This window comes from Pelodiscus sinensis, chromosome 1 (assembly GCF_049634645.1).
Source record: "Pelodiscus sinensis isolate JC-2024 chromosome 1, ASM4963464v1, whole genome shotgun sequence".
Taxonomy (NCBI): Eukaryota; Metazoa; Chordata; order Testudines; family Trionychidae; genus Pelodiscus; species Pelodiscus sinensis.
In genome coordinates this window covers 72,071,173-72,092,701 of record NC_134711.1, presented here as the reverse complement: position 1 = coordinate 72,092,701, position 21,529 = coordinate 72,071,173, and the positions used below count along the sequence as shown (strand labels likewise).

Sequence of the window (21,529 nt, the reverse complement as noted above, 5' to 3'; positions counted from 1 at the left end):
TCCTTCTTTATGGGAACTAATGAAGAACTTTTCTGAATGCACCCTCTCCACCCAACCCCTGCTTTTAGAGACCTCTATTCTGTCCCCCCTCCGTCTCCTCTTTTCTAAGCTGAACAGTCCCAGTCTCTGTAGCCTCTCTTCATCTGGGACCTGTTCCCAACCCCTGATCATGTTAGTTGCCCTCCCCTCTCCCAGCCTCTCTCTTCCCCTCTCCCACCTCCTTTCCCCAGTCTCCCCCAGTTTTGTTCAATAAAGACAGATTCCATTTTGGAACACAATTGTCCTTTATTTTGTACATCAAGAAAAGGGGCTAGGGAAGGGTAAGTGGAAGGAGGTGAGGGAGGAATGGGGTACGAGCCCCCGATGGGGAGGACTGGGCTGGCTCTGCGGGCTTCTGGGGGTGGAAGCTCTCCTGCAGCCCCCCAATTACCCCCTCTCCCCAGATGGCAGCCTGCGGCAAGTGCAGCCGGGCTGATGGCCGAGTGGTGTGATGTGCCCAGTGTGGGTACTCCGGGCACTCCAAGCCAGAACTTCTTTGCAAGCGGGGCACCCCTTAGAACTGTGTGTCCGGGGTGGGGGTCGGGAGCCTTTAAGCACAGCCCTCGGCTAGCCTGAGACAGCATCTCCATGCTCTAAGTCCTCCTCTTATGCCCTGCCGGCACTTCTTCCGGCCATCCTTAAGCCCTGTTCAGGATCCACTCAATGTGGACTTGCTAGTTCGAATTAGCAAAACGCTAATTCGAACTAGTTTTTAGTTCTAGACGCGTTAGTTCGAATTAGCTTAGTTGTAGTGTAGACTTAGCGCTGTAGTGTAGACGTACCCCTAGTAATTTTTTAGCTCTGTTATAGTTTTGACCTTCTCAACATTTCTTGACAACAATTCCACTGGCTGACTTTGTGTTGCATGAAGAAGTACTCTCTCAAAGGCAGAATCGTGGTAGGGGGATGCAAATGGGAGTTGGCTCCCGTGGAGCCACCTGCCCCACCACACTGCTATAGAGACAGCAGCATGGGAAGAGGGCAGGCGGCAGCCAGTGTGTGTGGGGGCTGGCTTTCAACTCGGCTTCCCGCACATACTGGCTCCCGCCAAGCCAACCATATCATAGGCAGTAGTATGAGGGCTGAGGGGCAGGTGGAAGCTGGCTGGATGTACCACAAGACTGGAGTTAAATGGTACAGGTGGTTTCAGCACTAGAATCTAGAAACTAAAGGTGCAAATAGGCCAGGTGAATTTTTAGTGTTTATGCTAAGCAAATAGAGTAGTCCCTAGCCCAATCAGTAGAGGCGATCTTCAACAGAGATTTAGCTTTGGTGAGGCCTCCACTGGAGTACTATACTTTAAGTATGATGTGGATAAATTGGAGAAAGATTGGAAGAGATCAAGAAAAGTGATGAGGTTTCAAAAACATATGACCTAAGGTAGAAAGAAACTGCATGTATTCTATCTAAAGAAGACAAGGCTGAGAGGAGACACAATCAGTGTCTTCAAGTATGTTAAGACTGTTGTAAAAATGACCAGTTCTCCATGTTCACTGAAGAAAAGACAAGAAGTAAGTGGCTCTATTTGGAGCCAGGGAGATTTTAGTTGACTATTAGCAGAAACTTTCTAATTACGAAGATAGTTAAGCACCAGAACAAATTCTCTAGTGAGACTGTAGTATATTCATCACTGGAGGTTTTTAAGAACAGATTAGAGGAACACCTGCTGGGCTGGCCTTGGTATAGTTAATCCTGAGTTGAGAAGTTTAAAAAAATCTGACAGCTCTTTAATGATATGCAAATACAAGTGAAAATCTCACATTTTGGTTTGACTATTTTTTAGTCACAGTGTGTCTATTATAGCTCATTTGAGTGTGGAGGGGAGAACAGTGTAAATAGACTAATCTAACCTCCTGCATTGTTTTTTCAGACTTCAAACTAATTGCAGTTCTTACCTTTCATGTCATTAGCAATTTTTCTTTATTAGTTTTTTTCATATTATAAAAATAGTGCAAACAGCTGAGTAATTTCCATACAGTTTTAAACCTGTTTTGTTCTTTAATTGGCTTCATAGCCCAACAAATGCTGTGTCAACATTAAGAGTGCAGTTGTGCTTGTCAAATTGTGTTAGTTATGCAGCAGATTCTACCTTCCGGGGTCCTAAACTAAGATTAACCATGCAACGTTTCTGCTACAAAGAGGAATTTTAGATGACAGTATTCTTTTGGTTCCTGTACATCTAGGAGGCAAATGCAAGAGCAGAAGTCATTAGTATCACATGTTATTACATAACTGGGAAAAACAAAAGTGTGTGTTGCTTTACTTTTAGCTTGTGCATTCATACTCTGTAGATTTTTACATTGTGAGTAACTCAGGTGACACCCCAAACTTAAATTATACTGTTTAAAAGAATTTCCACATTTCTGAAACATGAATGCTTGTTGTGAAACAAGTAGCTTGTTGTGAAATTTTAGCTTTGTTGTTAAGCTGCCACTGAAAAACCAAATATATGATAAAAAAATTGATTGTGAAGACCAAGAGCAAATCTACTGTTACTGAGACATTCTCTATAGAAGTCTATGTAAATTTCAAGAAGAAAATATTTTCACCATTTAATTCAGAGAAGTCAAAACTCATGACAACTGAGTTTACTATTTTATATAAAAAGGAAATTTGGTTATTGAATTTTAACATACAAAGAGTTAAGTGCATTTGTAAATATCAGCACAAGAAAGTTATCAATAACATGGAAGAAATTCAGAGAATAGAAAAGCCAAAATAATTTAGGGGCTTGAAGGTATTGACTCCTGGAAGAGATCTAGAAAGCTGTATACAGATATCTTGACCAAATGAAAACTAAGTGATAAAAATATAGTCTACGGCTTTTAATGATGAAATGTAAGATAGCGTGATGATCCCTTAACCTGTAACTGAGGGTGATGACTTTAAATTAAGCCATGGAAAACTTACACTGATGAAAGAAAATGTCCTATGGGTAAATTCTGTAAAATTATAAGATACTCTAGCAAATGAAGTAGTGGAAATTTCGTTGCATAATTATTCAAAACTAGACAGCCAGAGCACTAAAGACAGTGCAGGGACCAATCTTGTGTTTGGTACAGTGATGAACAGATGACCCGATAAGTCTATATCAAACTCCTAATACATATAGACATTGAATCTGAAGGAAAAAAGTCTATTAATAGTTTGTATCTCTGCCTTAGTGTGGCAAATCGATATGAACCATCCTAAGTCATCAGGTGAAATGTGTAATCCTAGACATTATCTGATACCCTTCCCTGTATCCAAATATATACCAACAGCCCAAATAATTTAAGTTACAAACAAAAAGAACTTACAGCTAGTCATTAATAAAGCTGAATTGTCTTTACCATAGTACAGTTCCCAAGTCAGCAGTAAATAGAAGATTTTAGGTGGCAACAGAGGTGAAAGTAAGTGGGTGCGCCCTTGTGCACAGCTCCGGCAAAAGCCAGCAGGAAGCTATTTAAAGAGCTGGAAGAGACCTGGGTTGCAGTAGTACTATACCTCCAAGAAATTTTAACTTACTTTCACTGCTGGGTGGCAATCACTTGACATACTTGTTTACTTGTTTATGACTATCTAGGAATTTGAAGATGAAAAAAGGAAATATGCTAAAACGTTACTTCTCACAACTATTTCATGATTTTTGAAAGCTTAACATTTATAGCTGAAATAGAGAAATCTCACATTAGAATATAGTTAGAAACTTCTCATCCACTGTGACATGAGTACCCAAAATATATAGATCACATTAGTGGATGTGCAGTTAAATGAGCCTCTCATTTGGTGGCTGATGTAGTTGGGTTCAGTGATTAAATCACTTGTGTAGATGTGTGGGCAGAGTTGGCACCATAGGCACCAGGAACCCAGGCCTGTAATAAGCCCCGCCCACCCACTAATGTGATCTATGCCAGTGGTCCCCAATGCGGTGTCCGCAGGCACCGTGGCGCCCACTGGCGCATTTACGTGCACCCACCAAGTGCTCGGGGCCAGCTCCGCCCCGGGCACGCGGCGCATGGGGAGCGCCGGCCTCGGGCATGCGGTGCATGGGAGGCCCTATGCCCAGGCACACGGCACATGGGGAGCGCTGGCCTCGGGCATGCTGCTATGGGGCATGCCAGCCCTGGGCATGTGGTGAATGTGCGGCCCCACTCCCGGATGCGCGGCTATGGGGGCGCCAGCCCCGGGCACTTAGCGAATGTGTGGCCCCATGCTCAGACACACAGCACATGGGGGGCGTTGGCCCCGGGCACGTGGCTATGGGGGGCGCCAGCTCCGGGAGTGCAGAGAATTGGCGGCCCCACCCTCGGACATGTGGTGCATGGGGTCATTGCCCCCAAGCACGAGGTGCATGCGCGGCCCACTCCTAGGTGCCCAGCAGCTCCAAAAGGACCACTGATCTATGCCATCAAATGCCAGCAATGCCCCCACTGTCATGTATACTGGCCAAACTGGACAATCTGTACAGGAAAGAATTAATGGACACAAATCAGCTATCTGAAAAGGCAATACACAAAAACCTGTTGGAGAACACTTTAATCTCCCTAGACACTCATTAATGGATGTCCAAGTCACCATTCTGTTTCAGACCAATTCCACAAGCCAAATACACAGAGAAGGATTGGAACATAACTTCATTTACAAGTTTAATTTTTTTATGCAAATGGTATGAACAAGGACATCCGCTGGCTTGCACATTATCTTCCACATCCTATGACTTAACCTACCAATGAAACAATGGAGGTGCTAATTGTTCTTATCAGCCTCTGTAACTATTTGAAACATCTACTCACTGTCTCTCTGTCTCTTTTTCCTTTTTTTTCCCCTCCCCCCTTCCCTTATTTATTCTTGGATCTGGACTTCTAATACTCCTGTGATCTGAAAAAGTGGGTTTTGTCCATGAAAGCTCATGATACCATCTACATGTTTTATAGTGATAGAAATGTAGCCGTGTTAATCTGGTGTAGCTGAAACAAAAAACAGGACTATGTAGCACTTTAAAGACTAACAAGATGGTTTGTTAGGTGATGAGCTTTCGTGGGCCAGACCCACTTCCTCAGATCAAATAGTGGAAGAAAATTGTCACAACAATATATACCAAAGGATACAATTAAAAAAATGAACACATGTGAAAAGGACAAATCAAATTTCAGAACAGAAGGAGAATGGGGGGGGGGAGGTAAATGTCTGTGAGCTAATGATATTAGAGGTGATAATTGGGGAAGCTATCTTTGTAATGGGTAAGATAATTAGAGTCTTTATTCAAACTGAAGTGTAAAGTGTCAAATTTAAGCATGAATGACAGTACAGAGGATTCTCTTTCAAGTGTAGTCTTAAAAGGCCTTTGAAGCAGGATGCAGGTAATCAAGTCGTTGATGTCCTTTCTGGTTGAAATGGCAAGAAACTGTTTTTTCTTTGTGATCCTATCTAATATCTGTTTTGTGGGCATTGATCCTTTGGCGAAGTGTCTGAGACGTTTGTCCATTGTACATAGCAGATGGACACTTTTGGCACATAATAACATAAATTATATTTCTAAATGTGCAGGAATATGGGTTCTTGATCTTATAACTCACTTGGTTAGGTCCAATGATGGTATCGGCAAAGTGAATATGTGGACCAAGCCGGCAATGGGGTTTGTTGCAAGGGAAGGTACCAGGGTTGGTATTAGTGTGGTATGTCCTGTGGTTGTTGATAAGAATCATCTTGAGGTTAGGTGGTTGTCTATAGGAGACCATGGGTCTGTCTCCTAGAGCCTCTCGGAGTTTAGTATCCTGTTCCAGTATAGGCTGTAGTTTATTGATAATGTGTTGGACAGGTTTAAGTTGGGGGCTGTAGGTGATGACAAGTGGTGTTCTATTGTTGGTTTTCTTGGGTCTGTCTTGAAGTAGTTGGTTTCTAGGTATTCATCTGGCTCTTTCAATTTGCTTTATTATTTCTCCGGGTGGGTAGTTGAGGTTTATAAGTGCTTGGTAGAGATCCTGAAGTTTCTGGTCTCTGTCAGTGGGATTAGAGCAGATGCGGTTGTATCGAAGGGCTTGGCTACAGATGATGGATTGTATGGTGTGTTCTGTACAGTACAAATCAGCAATGGAAAATTAGACACCACTCTCTACAGAAAACCCACTGACTCATACAGTTACCTGCATACTTACAGCTCCTATCTATCCCCCTTCTGTTCTGAAATTTGATTTGTCCTTTTCACATGTGTTCATTTTTTTAATTTTATCCTTTGGTATATATGGTTGTGACAATTTTCTTCCACTATTTGATCTGAGGAAGTGGGTCTGGCCCACGAAAGCTCATCACCTAATAAACCATCTTGTTAGTCTTTAAAGTGCTACATAGTCCTGTCTTTTGTTTCATCTACATGTTTTGTTAGTCTTTAAAGTGCTACTAGTCTATTTGTTGTTTTTTTAAGTTTTTCATGCTTTTTAGTGTCCAGCACAATTATGAAATTAATCTCCCAGCTCATCTTTTGAAAATGTGAAGATTTTCTTTGAGGATCAGGACTGATAGGTCAGATATAGAAGGATTGCTTTGTGAAGAGAGTTCATCCACTGAAGATGTGAAGTTTTTGTCTTTTATCTTTTTCCTGTGTATAAGAGTTCTAGTCAGATTGTCATTGTCCAATAATATATCAAACCTACAATAAGCTACATAGAAAAAGATATAAAATGTTTAAGCAGTGTGGCTAATTTTTTTTTTTAAAAAAAAGCATAGCTAATTGTGTTTAAATTCCATTTTCAAAAATGACTTAGGAGTGTAATCTAACAGACCACCTCTTGATGAACAAGATAGCATATTATGTAAAATCTGTCAAAAGAATTAAACTTCTGAAATCAGAACAGAAAAAAAGACAATGTTCAAGAAACAGTCTATAGAAAAATGTGTTTGAATAGTGTTTGAAATTAACTTTTTTGCATTTAATCTCATCTGAGTTACAAAGCTGAAGAATTCACTGGATGCCTCGTAATATGGTTTCTATTGTTTCACTAGAGAAATATTGGAAGATCATAGAAATTACAATGGGTGAAATGTTTTGTTTTTACTTTATTTTTGTGGTTAATTCCACTGCATTCCTTTGTTCCTCTTTGCTTTAAAAATAGCCATTCCCTGTTGCATTCTGTGCTGATATAGCTACACAGCAGCAATAGAAGCTGCTTTCTAGGGGTCATTTATCTCAGCATGGATTGATTAATTTAAAGAACAAAAGAGACTACAACATGATAATTTAATTAAACACAAAAAGTGTTAAAATAATTTTACTTCTGAGGCATATGCCTACTAAAACCAAGAATCATTTTACATCTCTGTCATACCACACATGGAGAATTGATTGCCTTCAGAAATATCCTATACAGCTACATATTCTGTTTGATTACTGGCAATTACTATATTGCAATAAAATGAAGGTGCCAGTTAATGTCTGCAATAATATCTGTTATTGCTAAAATGATTTTCTGTATATTTTTTACCTTTTTGTGATCGCTTCCAGTTGAACACAATGACAGAGGACAGCAAAATGGAACTAATTTTCCCTGCATTAATATCATGTTGAGAGGCTATAGCTAGGTTGTTGTCCATTTGTGCTAAACTTTTCAAACATATAGTAAACGTTAATCTCTACCAACTGGACCTAGGGACTTACAGTGTAAGGCCTTTTCTGTATTGCATATCTTTTAGGGACACTGACCTACTGGACAATGTAGCTTCTGTTTGTTGTCTCTATTGCTTATATAAATCTTTCACCCTAACCAGTAGCATTTACGTTGTTGTCTGCTGACAATGCATTGTTCACACTGGCACTTGCCACTGCAAAACTCTCATCTTGGGGAGGGGAGGCTAACTCCTCTGAAGGACAAAAATGTTGTCATTCAGTTGCCAGTGTAGACAAAGCCTAAAAGACAAGTTGTAACACACATATGACACAAACAAGAAGGAAGGGATCAAAGAGAATGGGCAAGGAAAATGCAGAAGTTTAGCATAGCCTGTGTGTGCAATTCTCAGCCAATTAGTGGCGGTAATCACAACAATCACTTTTCTAGAGCAAAATTAGGATTTCCTTGATGGTTTTTTTTTTAATGTTTAGGTTTTTTTCAACCCACATTAAGTTCCTTTTGAAGTTATAACTTGTTTTTTGTGGCAGAGCAGAGATCTTGAGAACTTGCATAATAAAGGAAAGGAAAAGAGAATTATTTCACAGGACATCATTAAAGCAATTACTTTGATCAAATACTGTTTTCTAAACTGAAATTTGTTGAGAATATCAAACTTGTACTTTCCTTTAACCTCAACAGTGTAAATCTATGTTCAGGATTAAAAACAAACTTTAAACAAGTTAATATTTAAAATAAAGGTAATCTTTATATAAAGCTTGACTAAGAGCATTTGAAATTTGTTGCAAATGTGCTTTCTGAATTCTGGTAGCAGTATGCTACGTAAACATGCAATTGAAATGTAATGGGCCACCCTTTCAGTGCTAGTTTAAGCCTTGCCATTATGGTTTGAGTTAAAGTATACACCTTTGAAATAAAACAAAGACCCTCCTGAGCTTGTTCATGGCCAAGTTTTCACTTCAATTTTATTTGGTTTCTACTTAAAGCTGGAAGCAAATCAGCTAGGCCAGATGGATGTGTCTTCTTCCAGTCTTCTGCTTCTTCTTTTCAGTAATTAAGAATGACTTTAGGTCAATTGTGGCAGCTTCTGGAACCTTTCAGGAAATGGTGACTGTTGTTATAAATTCATTTTAAAAATAATATTATTTTATGTTTAAAAAAATAAAATCTTCATTTTAATAATAGCTGTGCTGCTCTCCAGATATGATGTTTTTGTGAGAGAATTACGTATTTCAGATGATGGAGGCATTAATCAACTTCCACTGTACGAGATAAACACAACCACTGTGTGTAATGTCTTCTACAAAATAAAGCATGTGGGCGAAATCCTGGCCCTACTGAAGTCAACATCACAAAACTCCCATTGACTTCAGTAGGGCCAGGATTTTACTCATGGTTTGAAGAATTTGGAATAACAGACTAATGGTCAATCCCAGAGAGTCCTATTGGACTTTTGTGTCATTGACAACTGGAGAGTCCTCTATTAGGCTGTTACTCTTTGAGATTTTTTTTACAAATGGCATTATATGAAAGGCTTCTATCAGGGTATATCCATGCCCCATCCCTCTTTGGGGAAGACTGGGATCAGGATATCCTGTAGTTACAGTCTACCAGATGGTTCTTAGGCTGACAGTAGTGTGGGTCGTGGATCAGTGTCAGTATTGCCCTTTGAGTTCAGGGATGTATGACCTAATGGTCAAAGTCAATATGACTACCCTTAGGGTTCAGAGCTGTACAACCTAATGGCCTGATATGTGTGCTGTCACCAAAGGGATCAGTTGAGGGATGTGAGAGTTGCATTCCTCCATTTTGTTGAGAGGGGCCTGTCAACCCGATGTTTTCTGTGGGGCTCTTGTCATTGAAATTCCCTTTATTGGGCCATGTCTGTTTACTGTCAGAAGAAGGGTGTTCAGTGTGATATAAGATTGTGAGAGTAAAATAGATGTTAGTTTAGTGTGTGTGGGGGGAGGTGGGGAGTGAGAGTATACAGGAAGTCAGACTAGGTAATATAGGGGATCTTTTTAGCTATAACAGAGCTAGAGTTTGTTTTAGTTCACAGATGCTGGAATTAGAGCTACTGGGGTTTCTGCAGCATCTCCTGACTTGGTTTTCATTATATAAAGGGGTTTGGTCAGTTTGGTCAGTGGCTCTCAGCACCCGCACTATAAAAATTGTTCCAGCACCCCTGTTTTAGTTAATTTCTGGTTTGAAGGTAAAAACATACTGCTAGCTTCATTGATTGGCAATTGTGATTTTAAATGTGTCTCTGGCTATGTCTAGACTGGCATGATTTTCCACAAATGCTTTTAACGGAAAAGTTTTCCGTTAAAAGCATTTGCGGAAAAGAGTGTCTAGATTGGCATGGACGCTTTTCCGCAAAAGCACTTTTTGCAGAAAAGCGTCCGTGCCATTCTAGATGCGGTTTTGCGCAAGAAAGTCCCGATCGCCATTTTCGCAATCAGGGCTTTTTTGCGCAAAACAATACCGCGTTGTCTACACTGGCCCTCTAGTGCAAAAGCATTTGTGCAAGAGGGCTTTTGCCCGAACGGGAGCAGCATAGCATTTCCACAAGAACACTGACAATCTTACATGAGATCAGAAATTCAAGCGGCCAGTGTAGACAACTGGCAAGTTTTTCCGCAAAAGCAGCTGCTTTTGTGGAAAAACTTGCCAGTCTAGATGCAGCCTCTGTGTATGGAGTAGGTGCATTTCATTAGCTATGTCCAGGGTTTCTGTAGAAAAGCTGTCTTTGTGGCACTTTTAGTGCATATTTTATAGGAAATAATTTCTAATTTCTAATTTCATACTGCTGCCTTTCTGTACTTTTAAAAAGTGTTTAAATATTAAATCCTAAATACTATTATGCACATTCATTTTGAGTATATGCTTCAAAGTGTACATTTACAATCATCTTTATATTTATTTCCTTTTTATAGGAATTTGCTGCACTGACAAAAGAGTTAAATGCATGTAGGGAGCAATTGCTTGAAAAAGAAGAAGAGATTTCAGAACTGAAGGCTGAAAGAAACAACACAAGAGTAAGTATAGAGTAGACTTTTTATGTGGGTATGCTTTTAGCACTAACTTTGTTTGAAGCAGAAGGAATACAACTGTGTGCCCGTTCCTATTAATTTGCATTAATAAGAATATCACATTTGTAAGAAGTTATTTATATTGTGTTAAAAGATATATTTACAACAATGTTTCTACAAGAAGGCGTGTGATATATTTTCTGTGAGGGGAAACTATCCATTATAATTTTAATCAGAATGTGCTTATTAAATTTTAAGCTGGTATTGTGGCCCCGTGAAGTTCAAGGAATTTTTGCTATTGGCTTCAGCAAGGCTGGGATTTCACAGTCCTGTAACACCTGAGAGCCACATTCTCTCCGCACTTAAAGGCAGAAGTTAACTGGTACAAGTTGAACCTCTATAATCTGGACTTCCCTCATCGAGCAACATCAGTAGTCTGGCATATGTGGCTACTCTGGGGCTGAAACACTCATAGGGAAAAGCTGGGAGACCGGTGCTCAGAAACTTCTACCCCGCTTTCCTAGGGATGCTGGAGTGCTGCAAATAACTGATTTGTGGCAGGCAAGCTTGGGGTCAGGAAAAAGCTGGGTCAGGGAATGCTCATGGGAAGAGATGGGGTAGTTGAAGACCAGAAGTGGAATTCTGTGGCCAGGGGCCTGTGGCCCATGGTTGGGAGTCCAGCCCCACGGCCAGCAGCTGCGGCTCACCACAGAGCCCAATGGCCAAGAGGCATCACTGTAGGCTACACAGCCACTCTGTCTCTTCCTCCAAGCATCCTCCCTCATCCTCGATCCATCAATGCTAGCTCCTCTGCTGTGGCGACAGCAGAGGGACTGGCATTGACCTCTCCTGGTCTGGCAAATTCCCTGATTCAGGACGGATCAGGTCCCAAGGGTGCTGAACAAGGAGGTTCAATCTGTATTACAATACAACTATGTAATCTGGTGTGATGGGGGAATGAGGGGAATGGGAGATATCAGAAATGACACTTAATTGAGTTTTATGTTTATTTATGTGCCCGATAAACAGAGTTTTTACTGTACATTGATTTGTATTGTAATCAGGTTTCAAAATATGTAAAGAATCATCCTTTTAGATCTAAAATACTGTATCTCTGTGAAAATTAATACCAGTTTTAAATAGTAGCATATCTGGAATATGTATATAGGTATGTATATATTTAATATATAAGGGTTCCATCCATTGAAAATGCTGTTTCTGATGCATATGGTGGATTTGATGCTGTTCTGAAGTTTTAATGGGAAGAACCAACCAAGAAAAGATAACAAGAACGTAAGAAATTCTAGAGCTTGCAGAATACCCTTTTTGAATATAATTCCCAAATTCTGCCAGGTCTGTTACATTTTGCTCCTCTGGAGAGAAGGATACCATTTGAATTTCGATGGCACCTTTCAGCACCTCCTTGAGCTCCTGCCTGTCACAGGCGCTGAGCTCAAAGCGCAGCGTGGGGCACCGCCCCAGGATCTGAGGGCCCGGCGGGGGGCGCAGGACATAGGCCCACAGCAGCAGCAGGGCCAGCAGGGCCAGCGCCCCCTCCCCCCCCCAGCCTCAAGCAGTGGTTGTTGTTAGTCCTTTACTAAAGGATTGAGACATGCTGACTTCAGGGCATAGCAGTTGTTAAATGCAATTCTGACATATGAATACAGATTATACAACATGACCACCTTGCTACAGCCAGGACTGGATTAAGCAAGGGGTGGGCAAAAGGGCTTCCGGAGGCAAGATGTGGCCCACCAAGCAGGTGGATCCGGCCCATAGAGGCCCTGCCGCTCCCCCACAGCCCAGCCAATTAGGGCCTGGGGGAGGAGAGAGCATGCAAAGTTTCCTCCACCATGATAGGAACATACAGTGCTTGGAAGTGCGAGACACTCCTGGCATGGCAGGAGGAGGCTTCGCACACTCCTCCACTCCCAGGCCAATCAGGGTATGGGGTGGGGGGAGCACATTAAGTTTCCTTCACTCTGCCCTGCAGCCTGGGGGTAGGGGAGCGTGGGATGTCTCCTCCCAGCCAGGGGAATGGGCACCTAGGAGGAATTGGGGGGGAAGGCACTCCCCCACCCCCAGACCAATCATGGTCTGGGGATGGGGAACCTGGAAATATCCCAGCCCTGCGCTTTCCTCTTGAGACCCTGCACCTTCCGCAGTGGCCTGAGGTGACTTTAGAAATTTTTGAAGTGGCCCCCAGCAAAAAAGTATTGCCCACCCCTGCCCTAAACTATGTCATGTTTAAGAGGTCCCATAATCAAAATACCAAAAAATGTGTATTATGCTATCAGAAAGGACAATAAAAATAGAAATAATAAAGTTTTATATTTGCATATATACTGATACATAGGTGAGGATGCAACCAAAAACTAGTAATTGTGTTGTATTTAGAGTCCCCTCATAATCTGAGGCCCTAAATTATAACTCACTTAGCTTGTGCATAAATTTGGCATTGGGCAGCTGAAATCTTGTCAGCTAAAATTAATGTTTACCAATGAGTTATGGCACTGGAGAAGTTATACATAGAAGGTGAAGACCTAAGAGATGAAGAAAGATACACTATGTAGTAAATGCAGATAAATTAATGCGCAAGAATGGAACAGCTTGACAATCGAGTCAGGAATACAAGGTGGGTGAGGTATTCTCTTTTACTGGGCCATCAGAACTTCTCACCCACCTAATCTCTGTAATGTCCTAGTACCACCATGACTACAACTAAACTGCAAGTCAGATACAGACATTCAGGAACTTTCAAGATATCGGTAGCTATGGAGAAAAACAAGTAAACGCAAGGCTGATCCAATGAATCTGCAGCAGAGTTAACTTTTAACTCTCTCATACACCTAAATATCAAAGTGCAGTTTTTATCACTATTGTGCATAGACCATAAGTGACTTTGTAAAAACGACATTTGTTACTTATTTATTTCCTTGCTATAATCTCAATAATTATTAATTGAATTTTCAGTTTTTATTTACTTATTTTTAGGTGGCAGGGAGGGGGGAAGAAATGCTGGAGGAGCCCAGCCAGCAGCTTGACCTTGCCGAGTAGCGAGAAGGCTGGAGCAACATGCAGGGTTGAAGTCCAGAGTCTGAAGCCTCACTCTGGGCACCCTGAGGGAGACAGAAGCCCCAGGCCAGACTGAGGCCCCATGTCCCACACCCCAAGAGGGGCTGAGCCTGGTGCCCTGAGCAGGGCTGAATCCCAAATCCCCAAGCCCTGATTTTGTATTTTTACAATATAGAACCCTCACAATAGTTAAATAACTGATATTTCAATATTGTTTAACTGGGCAATAAAACTGTGTTTCTGCTTAAAGTTTTAAATAACTTATTTAAAAAAATATTCAGTTCAGAACATAGTTGGCAATTCTTTCAGTATGTGAGGCAAAATAGAACAGTCCTGGACCAGCTGTACATATGTAGGACTGGCCCTTCACTGATGTCAGCAAGACAAATATGTCTCAGAAAGTTTCATATGACTTTGCAAAAGTATAAGCAGCAGAAATTACTATAGTATCTTATAGTCACTACTGAGCACCAACTTTCTAATGTGCAGGAGGGAAAGCGAGGGAGAGGTGCTCAGCTCCCTTTCTCAGCTCCAGGCTTTGCCATCACTTTACTCCTTCCTGAAACTCCTGCCCTGCCTCTTCCTAACTGTATCCCTCTCCATCCTCACATGTTTTCCAGTCCTGTTCTGCTCTTTCTGTGGAGTGTGTCCCTTCTCTCACTCCCAGCACCTCTTGCTTGCTACAGTATATCTGTTCCACAGTGGAAGGGAAGTAATGAGAGGGAGGCGGAGGCACGGATGGATGGGACCACTAGCTGGGTGGAGGGAGAGAGGTGGCTGCCAGGTGGGTGCTCTCCCCCAAACATTTTTCTCCAGCTAAGCGCCTATTATACTGAGTCTAATTTCAGTTCTGAAAGAAAAAACCAGCCTTAGAGTATCTGGATAAATATTATAGGGTGTCTTCGGGAGCTGGAACGCAAAACAGTAAGATACATTTATTGCAATCATAGAGTCATAGAATATTAGGACTGGAAGGGACCTCGAGAGGTCATCGAGTCCAGTCCCCTGCCCTCATGGCAGGACCAAATACTGTCTAGACCATCCCCGATAGACATTTATCTAACCTATTCTTAAATAGCTCCAGAGATGGAGATTCCACAACCTCCCTGGGCAATTTATTCCAGTGTTTGACTACCCTGACAGTTAGGAACTTTTTCCTAATGTCTAACCTAAACCTCCCTTGCTGCAGTTTAAGCCCATTGCTTCTTGTTCTAGTCTCAGAGGACAAGATGAACAAGTTTTCTCCTTCCTCCTTATGACACCCCTTTAGATAACTGAAAACTCAGGTATCTAAAATAATAATCTCAGATATCTGGGACTAAATATAAAAAGAGGTCAAAACTGAACATGAGCACGTGTAATATTAAAAGGAGAACGTTCTTTTCTTTTCTGACCTGAATCAGTTGATTATTTTAAAGTATTCTTTGTTTCCCAACAAAGTTGCAGTTTGTAATTGGAATGAACATGAATGGGGTTAGGAATGGGGATACTGTAAAGTATCTGCCTAAATTAACATTCAGCAAGCAATCGGATAAAGAAGCTCTGTAAACTTTTTCATGTCGTTTCTAAAAATCCCTTGAGAATATACTGTAGTAAATGTGATAAATAATTTTTATTTAGTTCATGGAAATGGATAAGCTAATCCTTGTTTAAAATAGAAATTAAAAGTGAAAAAAACTTTTTGTCTCCTACATTCTGTAAATATAACCATTCTAAGGAGAAAAGCAGGACTCAGAAATGTGAGGTAATTGATTTAAGAGAGAAAACACATTTCACATGAGTTCAGTGCTTGTGAAAGGTGCTGGCTGACAGCCACGGAGAATGATGGATCCTCTACACAGGGCAGTTGCAGAGCGAGCAGTAGCAATGAAAGCTTCCTCACGCTGACCCGAAGGGACCAGCCAGAACTGTAGGATAGCTCAGTCTCTTTGCCTGTTTAATCTTCTGAGGCTGTCAACAAAGGTACCAATTACTGTGAAATGTCGTGGCTTTTTTGTGATGTGGATAGTTGTCAACTCTCAAACATCAAACACATGTCACAGAAGCCACTAGACACCATCAGATAGTAACACCTTTATGTCACTAGTGATCTAGCTGGATATTAGCTAGCAATCTACAGGTTAAAGGCTATTTGGTCCTTTACAAATCCTGCCCACTATCTAGTTCTCCAGAAGCCAATTTGAAATGTCTCAGAAATATAATTTTAGAAAATTGAAAAAGCATGCCCTTAAAACCAGATTTTATGATGATGAAAGTAGTGGTGATAGTTTGATTCAGTGAAGCTAGGAGGGGCTGCAAATATTTTGGAGCAGTGTTTCTCAGAGGGCCATGGGCCGACCTTGGGAAAGCCACTACAGGCAGTCCCCGGGTTACATACAAGATAGGGACTGTAGGTTTGTTCTTAAGTTGAATTTGTATGTAAGTCGGAACTGGTACATATTGTAGGGGAAACTCTAGCCAAACATTTCTCCAGAGCTCAGTTTTATTCTCCCACGCCTCACTTCCCTCAGTCCTTTATTCTCAAGCTGAGGTGTCTGCTGAGAAAAGCTGCTCTGCGTCTCCCTGGTCTGCTGGGGAGGAGGTGCTAGCTTCGCATCTCCCTAGTCTGCTGGGAGGAAGCAGCTAGTGCGGGGTTGCCTCACCCCGTTTGTAAGTAGGGATCCGATGTAAGTCGGATCGATGTAACTCGGGGAAAGCCTGTAGTGGGTACGTGCGACTTTACCTAAAAAACGTCCAAAGCCAGAGAGGCTCACAGCTCCCATTGACTGAGGTTCACCTTTTCCAGCCAAGGAGAACCATGGGAAGTGGCAGCCCAGGCCACACCACTTCCTGTGGTTTCCTTTGACTAGAAACAGCAAACCAGAGCCAAAAGGAGCTGCAAGAAAAAGAAATCAGCATTCGTATGCACCTTCCCCAGCCAATGTCTCACCTGGAATTCGTAAGGCTGCAGTGAGAGGTACCAAACATTACTTGCGGGTTGGTTTCTTTCATCTGGTGAATCCAGCGCAATGGGGCATGGTCCATCACTAGTATGAAAGGGTTTCCAAGTAAATAATATCTCAGTGCATCTATAGCCAACTTTACGGCCATCTTTCTCAATGGTGGAGTATTTGATCTCTTGGGGAAATAGCTTCCAGCTTAAGTAGAGCACCGGATGTTTTTCCCTGCCGCCACTTGAGATAAAACCACTCCAATCCCCACCTCAGATGCATCTGTCTGCAGGAGGAAAAGTTCCTGAAAGTCAGGATATACCAAGACTGGTTCTTATGTCAGCCACACCTTTAAAGCCTCAAAGGCAGTCTCGCAATCTCGGGACCACTGGACCTTCTAGGGTAGGGTTTTTCTTGTCAGATCAGTTAAGGAGGCTGCCACAGTTGCAAAATCTGGTACGAACCATCAATAATAGCCTGCCAGCCCCAGAAATTGCCTTCCTTGCTTCTTGATTGTGGGAGTGGGTTATTCTTGTAGAGCTTTTACTTTACTAATTAGTGGTCTCAGATGCCCCCCTCCTATGGTAAAGCCAAGGTAGGTGACCTCAGTCTGTCCAAAGCTGTACTTGGTGAGGTTTGCTGTGAGGCCCACTTCCTTCAAGGCTCGTTAGACCTCAAAGGTAGCAGAGATGGTCTTCCCAGGTTGTGTTATTTATTATCATGTTGTCTATATATGCCGCTACATATTCTGCGTGGGGTTGTAGGACTCGGTCTATTAACTGTTGAAAGGTGGCTGCTGCCCCGTGGAGTCCAAAAGGAATAGTCACGAATTGATACAAGCCGAAGGGGATTGGAAAGGCTGTCTTCGCCCGGAATGTTGGTGTTAGGGGAATTTGCCAGTACCCCTTAGTAAGGTTTAAGGTTATTAAACAGGTGGCTCTGCCCAGCCTCTCCAGGAGTTCTTCAACCTGTGGCATTGGGTAAGTGTCAAATTGTGAAATCTCATTAACTTTTCTGAAGTCTATACAGAACCTCATGGATCCGTCTGGTTTCAGAACTCCGCCATTCACCATGGGATCTTCTATTACCCCATGTCAGGCATTACATCTAGCTCCTTCCTAACTGCTTCCCACACCTTTTTGGCTAGGGGCCAATGGGGATTCCATACCTTCTACCCCAGTTTGGCGGACAATATCTCTGAATAGGTATGTAAAAGATCTTGGAGTTGTTGTTTCTGGATGTGGTCGAGGGTTTCCCCTATGGTGACTGGGCTATCTTCACAATGTTCATCTACCAACGGTCCCAGTTCAGGTTTGGAGTGGGGGTGGGGTGTGAGGGTGGGTAGGGCACAATCAGCAATGCCTCCCGACTCTTCCAAGTTTTAAACAAATTAATATGATAGGTTTGGGTGTCATGACATCGACTTGGTAGTCAAACTTCATAATCCATCTGTCCTATCTTCTGGGTAATTTCAAAATGGCCTTGCCATTTTATCCACAGCTTGGACTCTGAGGATGGTAACAGAATCAGGACCCAGTATCCAGGCTCAAAATTCCATAGTCCAGCTCCTTTATTATAGTGCTGTGCTTGGGTCTGTTGGCCTGTTCCAAGTTCTCTTGGGCCAGTTGACCTAGCTTTTGGAGTCTTTTCCTCAGTTGTACAATTTAATGTATCACCCCCTTGGTTTGGACCTCATGTTCTTCCCAGTTTTCCTTTAACAGATAGAGGATCTCTTGTGGCTGCTGGACATATAAAAGTTCAAATGGGGAAAACCCCATGGAGGCTTGGATTTCCTCTCTTATGGTGAACAACAATTCTGGTAGCAGAGTGTCCCATTGATGAGGATCCTTCTTCACGAAGTTCCGTAGCATGCTCTTCAAGGTTTTATTGAAACACTGCACCAGTCCATCAGTTTACAGGGGATAGAGAGAAGTTTGTAGGGCCCGTATGCCCAGGAGATGGCAAAGCTCGGCCATCAACCTGGAAGTAACATCGGTCCCCAAGTCTGTTAAGATCTCTCAAGGGATTCCAAACCGGGCAAAAAGCTTGACCAACTCGGTGGCTATCTTAGGAGCCAAAGCTATTCTCAAGGGGATAGCTTCAGGGTAACAGGTTGCATAGTCCACAATTACTAAAATGCATTGGTGCCCAGTGGCACTTTTTTCCAGTGGCTCCACCAAGTCTAACCCTATCTGCTCGAACGGGGTATTGACCACCAGGAGGGGTATACGTGGGGCCTTTGGCATTCCCTTCAGTCCTGCCTGATGGCATTTGGGACACGACGCACAAAAGTTCCTCACCTCCTAGTGAATCCCCGGCCAGAAGAACTTCTGGGCTACAGGAGGATTTTCTCCCTTCCCAGGTGCCCTGCCCAGGGTACTTCATGGGCTAGGTGAAAAAATCCCAGGTGTAATCTTCAGGGAACCAACAACTGCCGCAGAACTTCTCTTGTCTGGGGTTCCTCAACCCTACGATAGAGGGGGTCATTCCAAATTTCAAAGCAGGGTCCCTGAGGTGTTGGAGCATTACTTCCTCTTACCTGATCGGGTATGGAAGCTTGTTCCCAGGTGTATTTGAGGGTAGGATCTTCCCATACAAAGTTCCCATACAAAGTCTGTTCCCCATCCTTCCAGTGCCCTTTGAGCTTCCTCCACCATGGAACCAGCTCAGGTAGGTGGGTCTGCCGTGCTTACTATGGCCCTTTAGGTCCTCTCCCCTGGGTCCTCCTCTTGCTGGTCTCTTCCCAACAGCCCATTTTGCAAGGGCCACTCTCTTTCCCTGACTTGAAAGTCTGGGCAGCCTTTTGCACTAGGTCCCCAAACCAAGGCCAGTCCCGTTCCAATATCACTGGATAAGCCAGTCTGGGTGCCACTCCAATGGAAAGGGCGGTAGCCCAATCCCCAATTATGCAATTTACCTTAGCTGTAATGTAGGCATGGAGGTCCCCAGGGACACACTGTACATAACTGATGTTCCTGATTGATGATGACTCAGGTACGAAGTTTCTCTGGACCAGGGTCTGACTATACCCTGAATGTATGAGCGCAGTCATGTTGACCCTTTCAATGACTACTGACATTCAACATTTCTCGGGGTCTCTCTTCTGTTCTTGGGGTCCTGCTACCCATCCCTGCGCATAGCTGCAATCCATGAATGGGCAGTCCCAGCGGAATGTCCTTCCTGATCACACTTGAAACAATTATCCTGTCCCCTGCTAGCTGCCACCTCTCTCCCCACCAGCTCAGTTCCCGTGGGCTGTACCTCCTTGCGGCATCTCAGACCCTTAACAGTAGGCAGTTTATAATTAAAGTCTCTAGCTTTATGCTGAGACATCTTTCCACATTGCAACCCTCCTTGTGGGTCCAGAGGGGACTGTCTCTGGGGAAGCTGGGCCTTCCTCGCTGGCTCCTCTGCCTTCCAGGGGCAGTGGTCCAGAGGTTCCACTGCCACATAATCCTCCATGAGATCCACAGCTTCTAAAAGGGTTGTGGGCCAATGTCTTCCCCCGCTTCTTCCCCCTCTTCCCACACCAGGAAGGATGTGAGTGAACTGTTCCAATACAACAGCCTCAGCTATTTGGTCGCTAGACCTTTGCTCAGGCTTTAGCCATTGCCACGCATAGTCCCAGAGGCGTTGAGCCACCACGTGGGGCCTGGCCCATGTTGGATACCATACCTGTTGAAAATGTTGTTGGTATGTCTCGGGGTTAATCCCAGTCTGATCCAATATGGCAGCTTTCACTTTCACATAATCCAGTGCTTCCTGAAGGTCCAAGTTACGGTAGGCTGCTTGTGCGGGCCCTCTCAAATAAAGGGCTAAGACGGTAGCCCAATATCAAACTAGCCACTGAGCAACAATATCCATTTGCTCAAAGGTTACTAAAAACACTTCTGGGTCATCATCCGGCCCCATTTTAGTGAGTCTCAGCGGGATTCTCGAAGAGGGGACCCCTGGGTTGGCATCCCCTGGTGCATTGAGTGAGGTACTGGGTGGCCACCCCAATGTTGCCAATTGTTGGATCAAGCTCTCCTGCTGTTCTTGCTACTATGCCACTAACGTCTTTATAATTTCTTGGTGGTGCATCATCACCTGTTGCAACAGCTGCACATATTGCTGCCGCTGTTGAAGAGCTTGTTGTTGCTGGCTTTTCACCAGCACTTTAAAACTTGGTCTCGTGCCATCTCAGGCCCGCTTATCTAGTTCTCTTGTATACAAAGAAAAATAACCACAAGAAAAAAAGGAAAAAGGGAACCCTGCACTCTGTCTGGGTTCACTTTCTTTTTCCCCAGGCTAGGCCTCTCTTCAGGCCTGGGGTTCTGCCCACATTCTCTACCACATGCAAAGGAGTGACCTCGTCCACAGGGCACCTCCTGGCAGTACTCCCAAAGTACTGCTTCCTCTATTAGAGTAAATGCAGCCTCACAAGCCTAGTCCCAAAATACAATTCCCTCTGTTAGGGTAAGTATGACCATAGCGACCTAGTCCCTCAGCATAGTTCCCTCTACTAGGGTAAATATGGCCTCACCGGCCTAGTCCCAAAGTACAGTTACCTTGCTTAGAGTACAGAGGGTCCTGCAGGCCTAGTTCAAAGGTAAACCTTCCAAAAAGCCTGGGAGCAGAGTTACCGTGGGTGGGGTGGTGGAGGGGGAGGGGAGGGGAGGTGACCCAGGCCCTTCCACTCCACCAGGTCCCAGCCAAGAGCCCTGTTGGCAGTGGCAGATTCCACTGCCTGCTCAATGGGGATTCCAGCCAGAACACGCCGAGCTCTCAGAGGACAATCCTCTGCCCTCAGCTACTTCCTACCATTCTCGTGTGCGGTGCAGTCCTCGGGGTGTTATTTGGTGAGTTGGTA

At 43.3% G+C, this 21,529-nt stretch overlaps 1 protein-coding gene across 1 annotated transcript in view; it reads left to right on the top strand.

The window, feature by feature from the left end:
• Positions 1–21,529, top strand: part of PPFIA2 (PPFI scaffold protein A2) — a 608,376-nt gene that overhangs the window by 327,981 nt on the left and 258,866 nt on the right. The window contains exon 6 of the mRNA XM_075932507.1: positions 10,577–10,678. Coding sequence (XP_075788622.1) covers positions 10,577–10,678 — 102 coding nt within the window. The remainder of the gene's footprint in view (positions 1–10,576; positions 10,679–21,529) is intronic.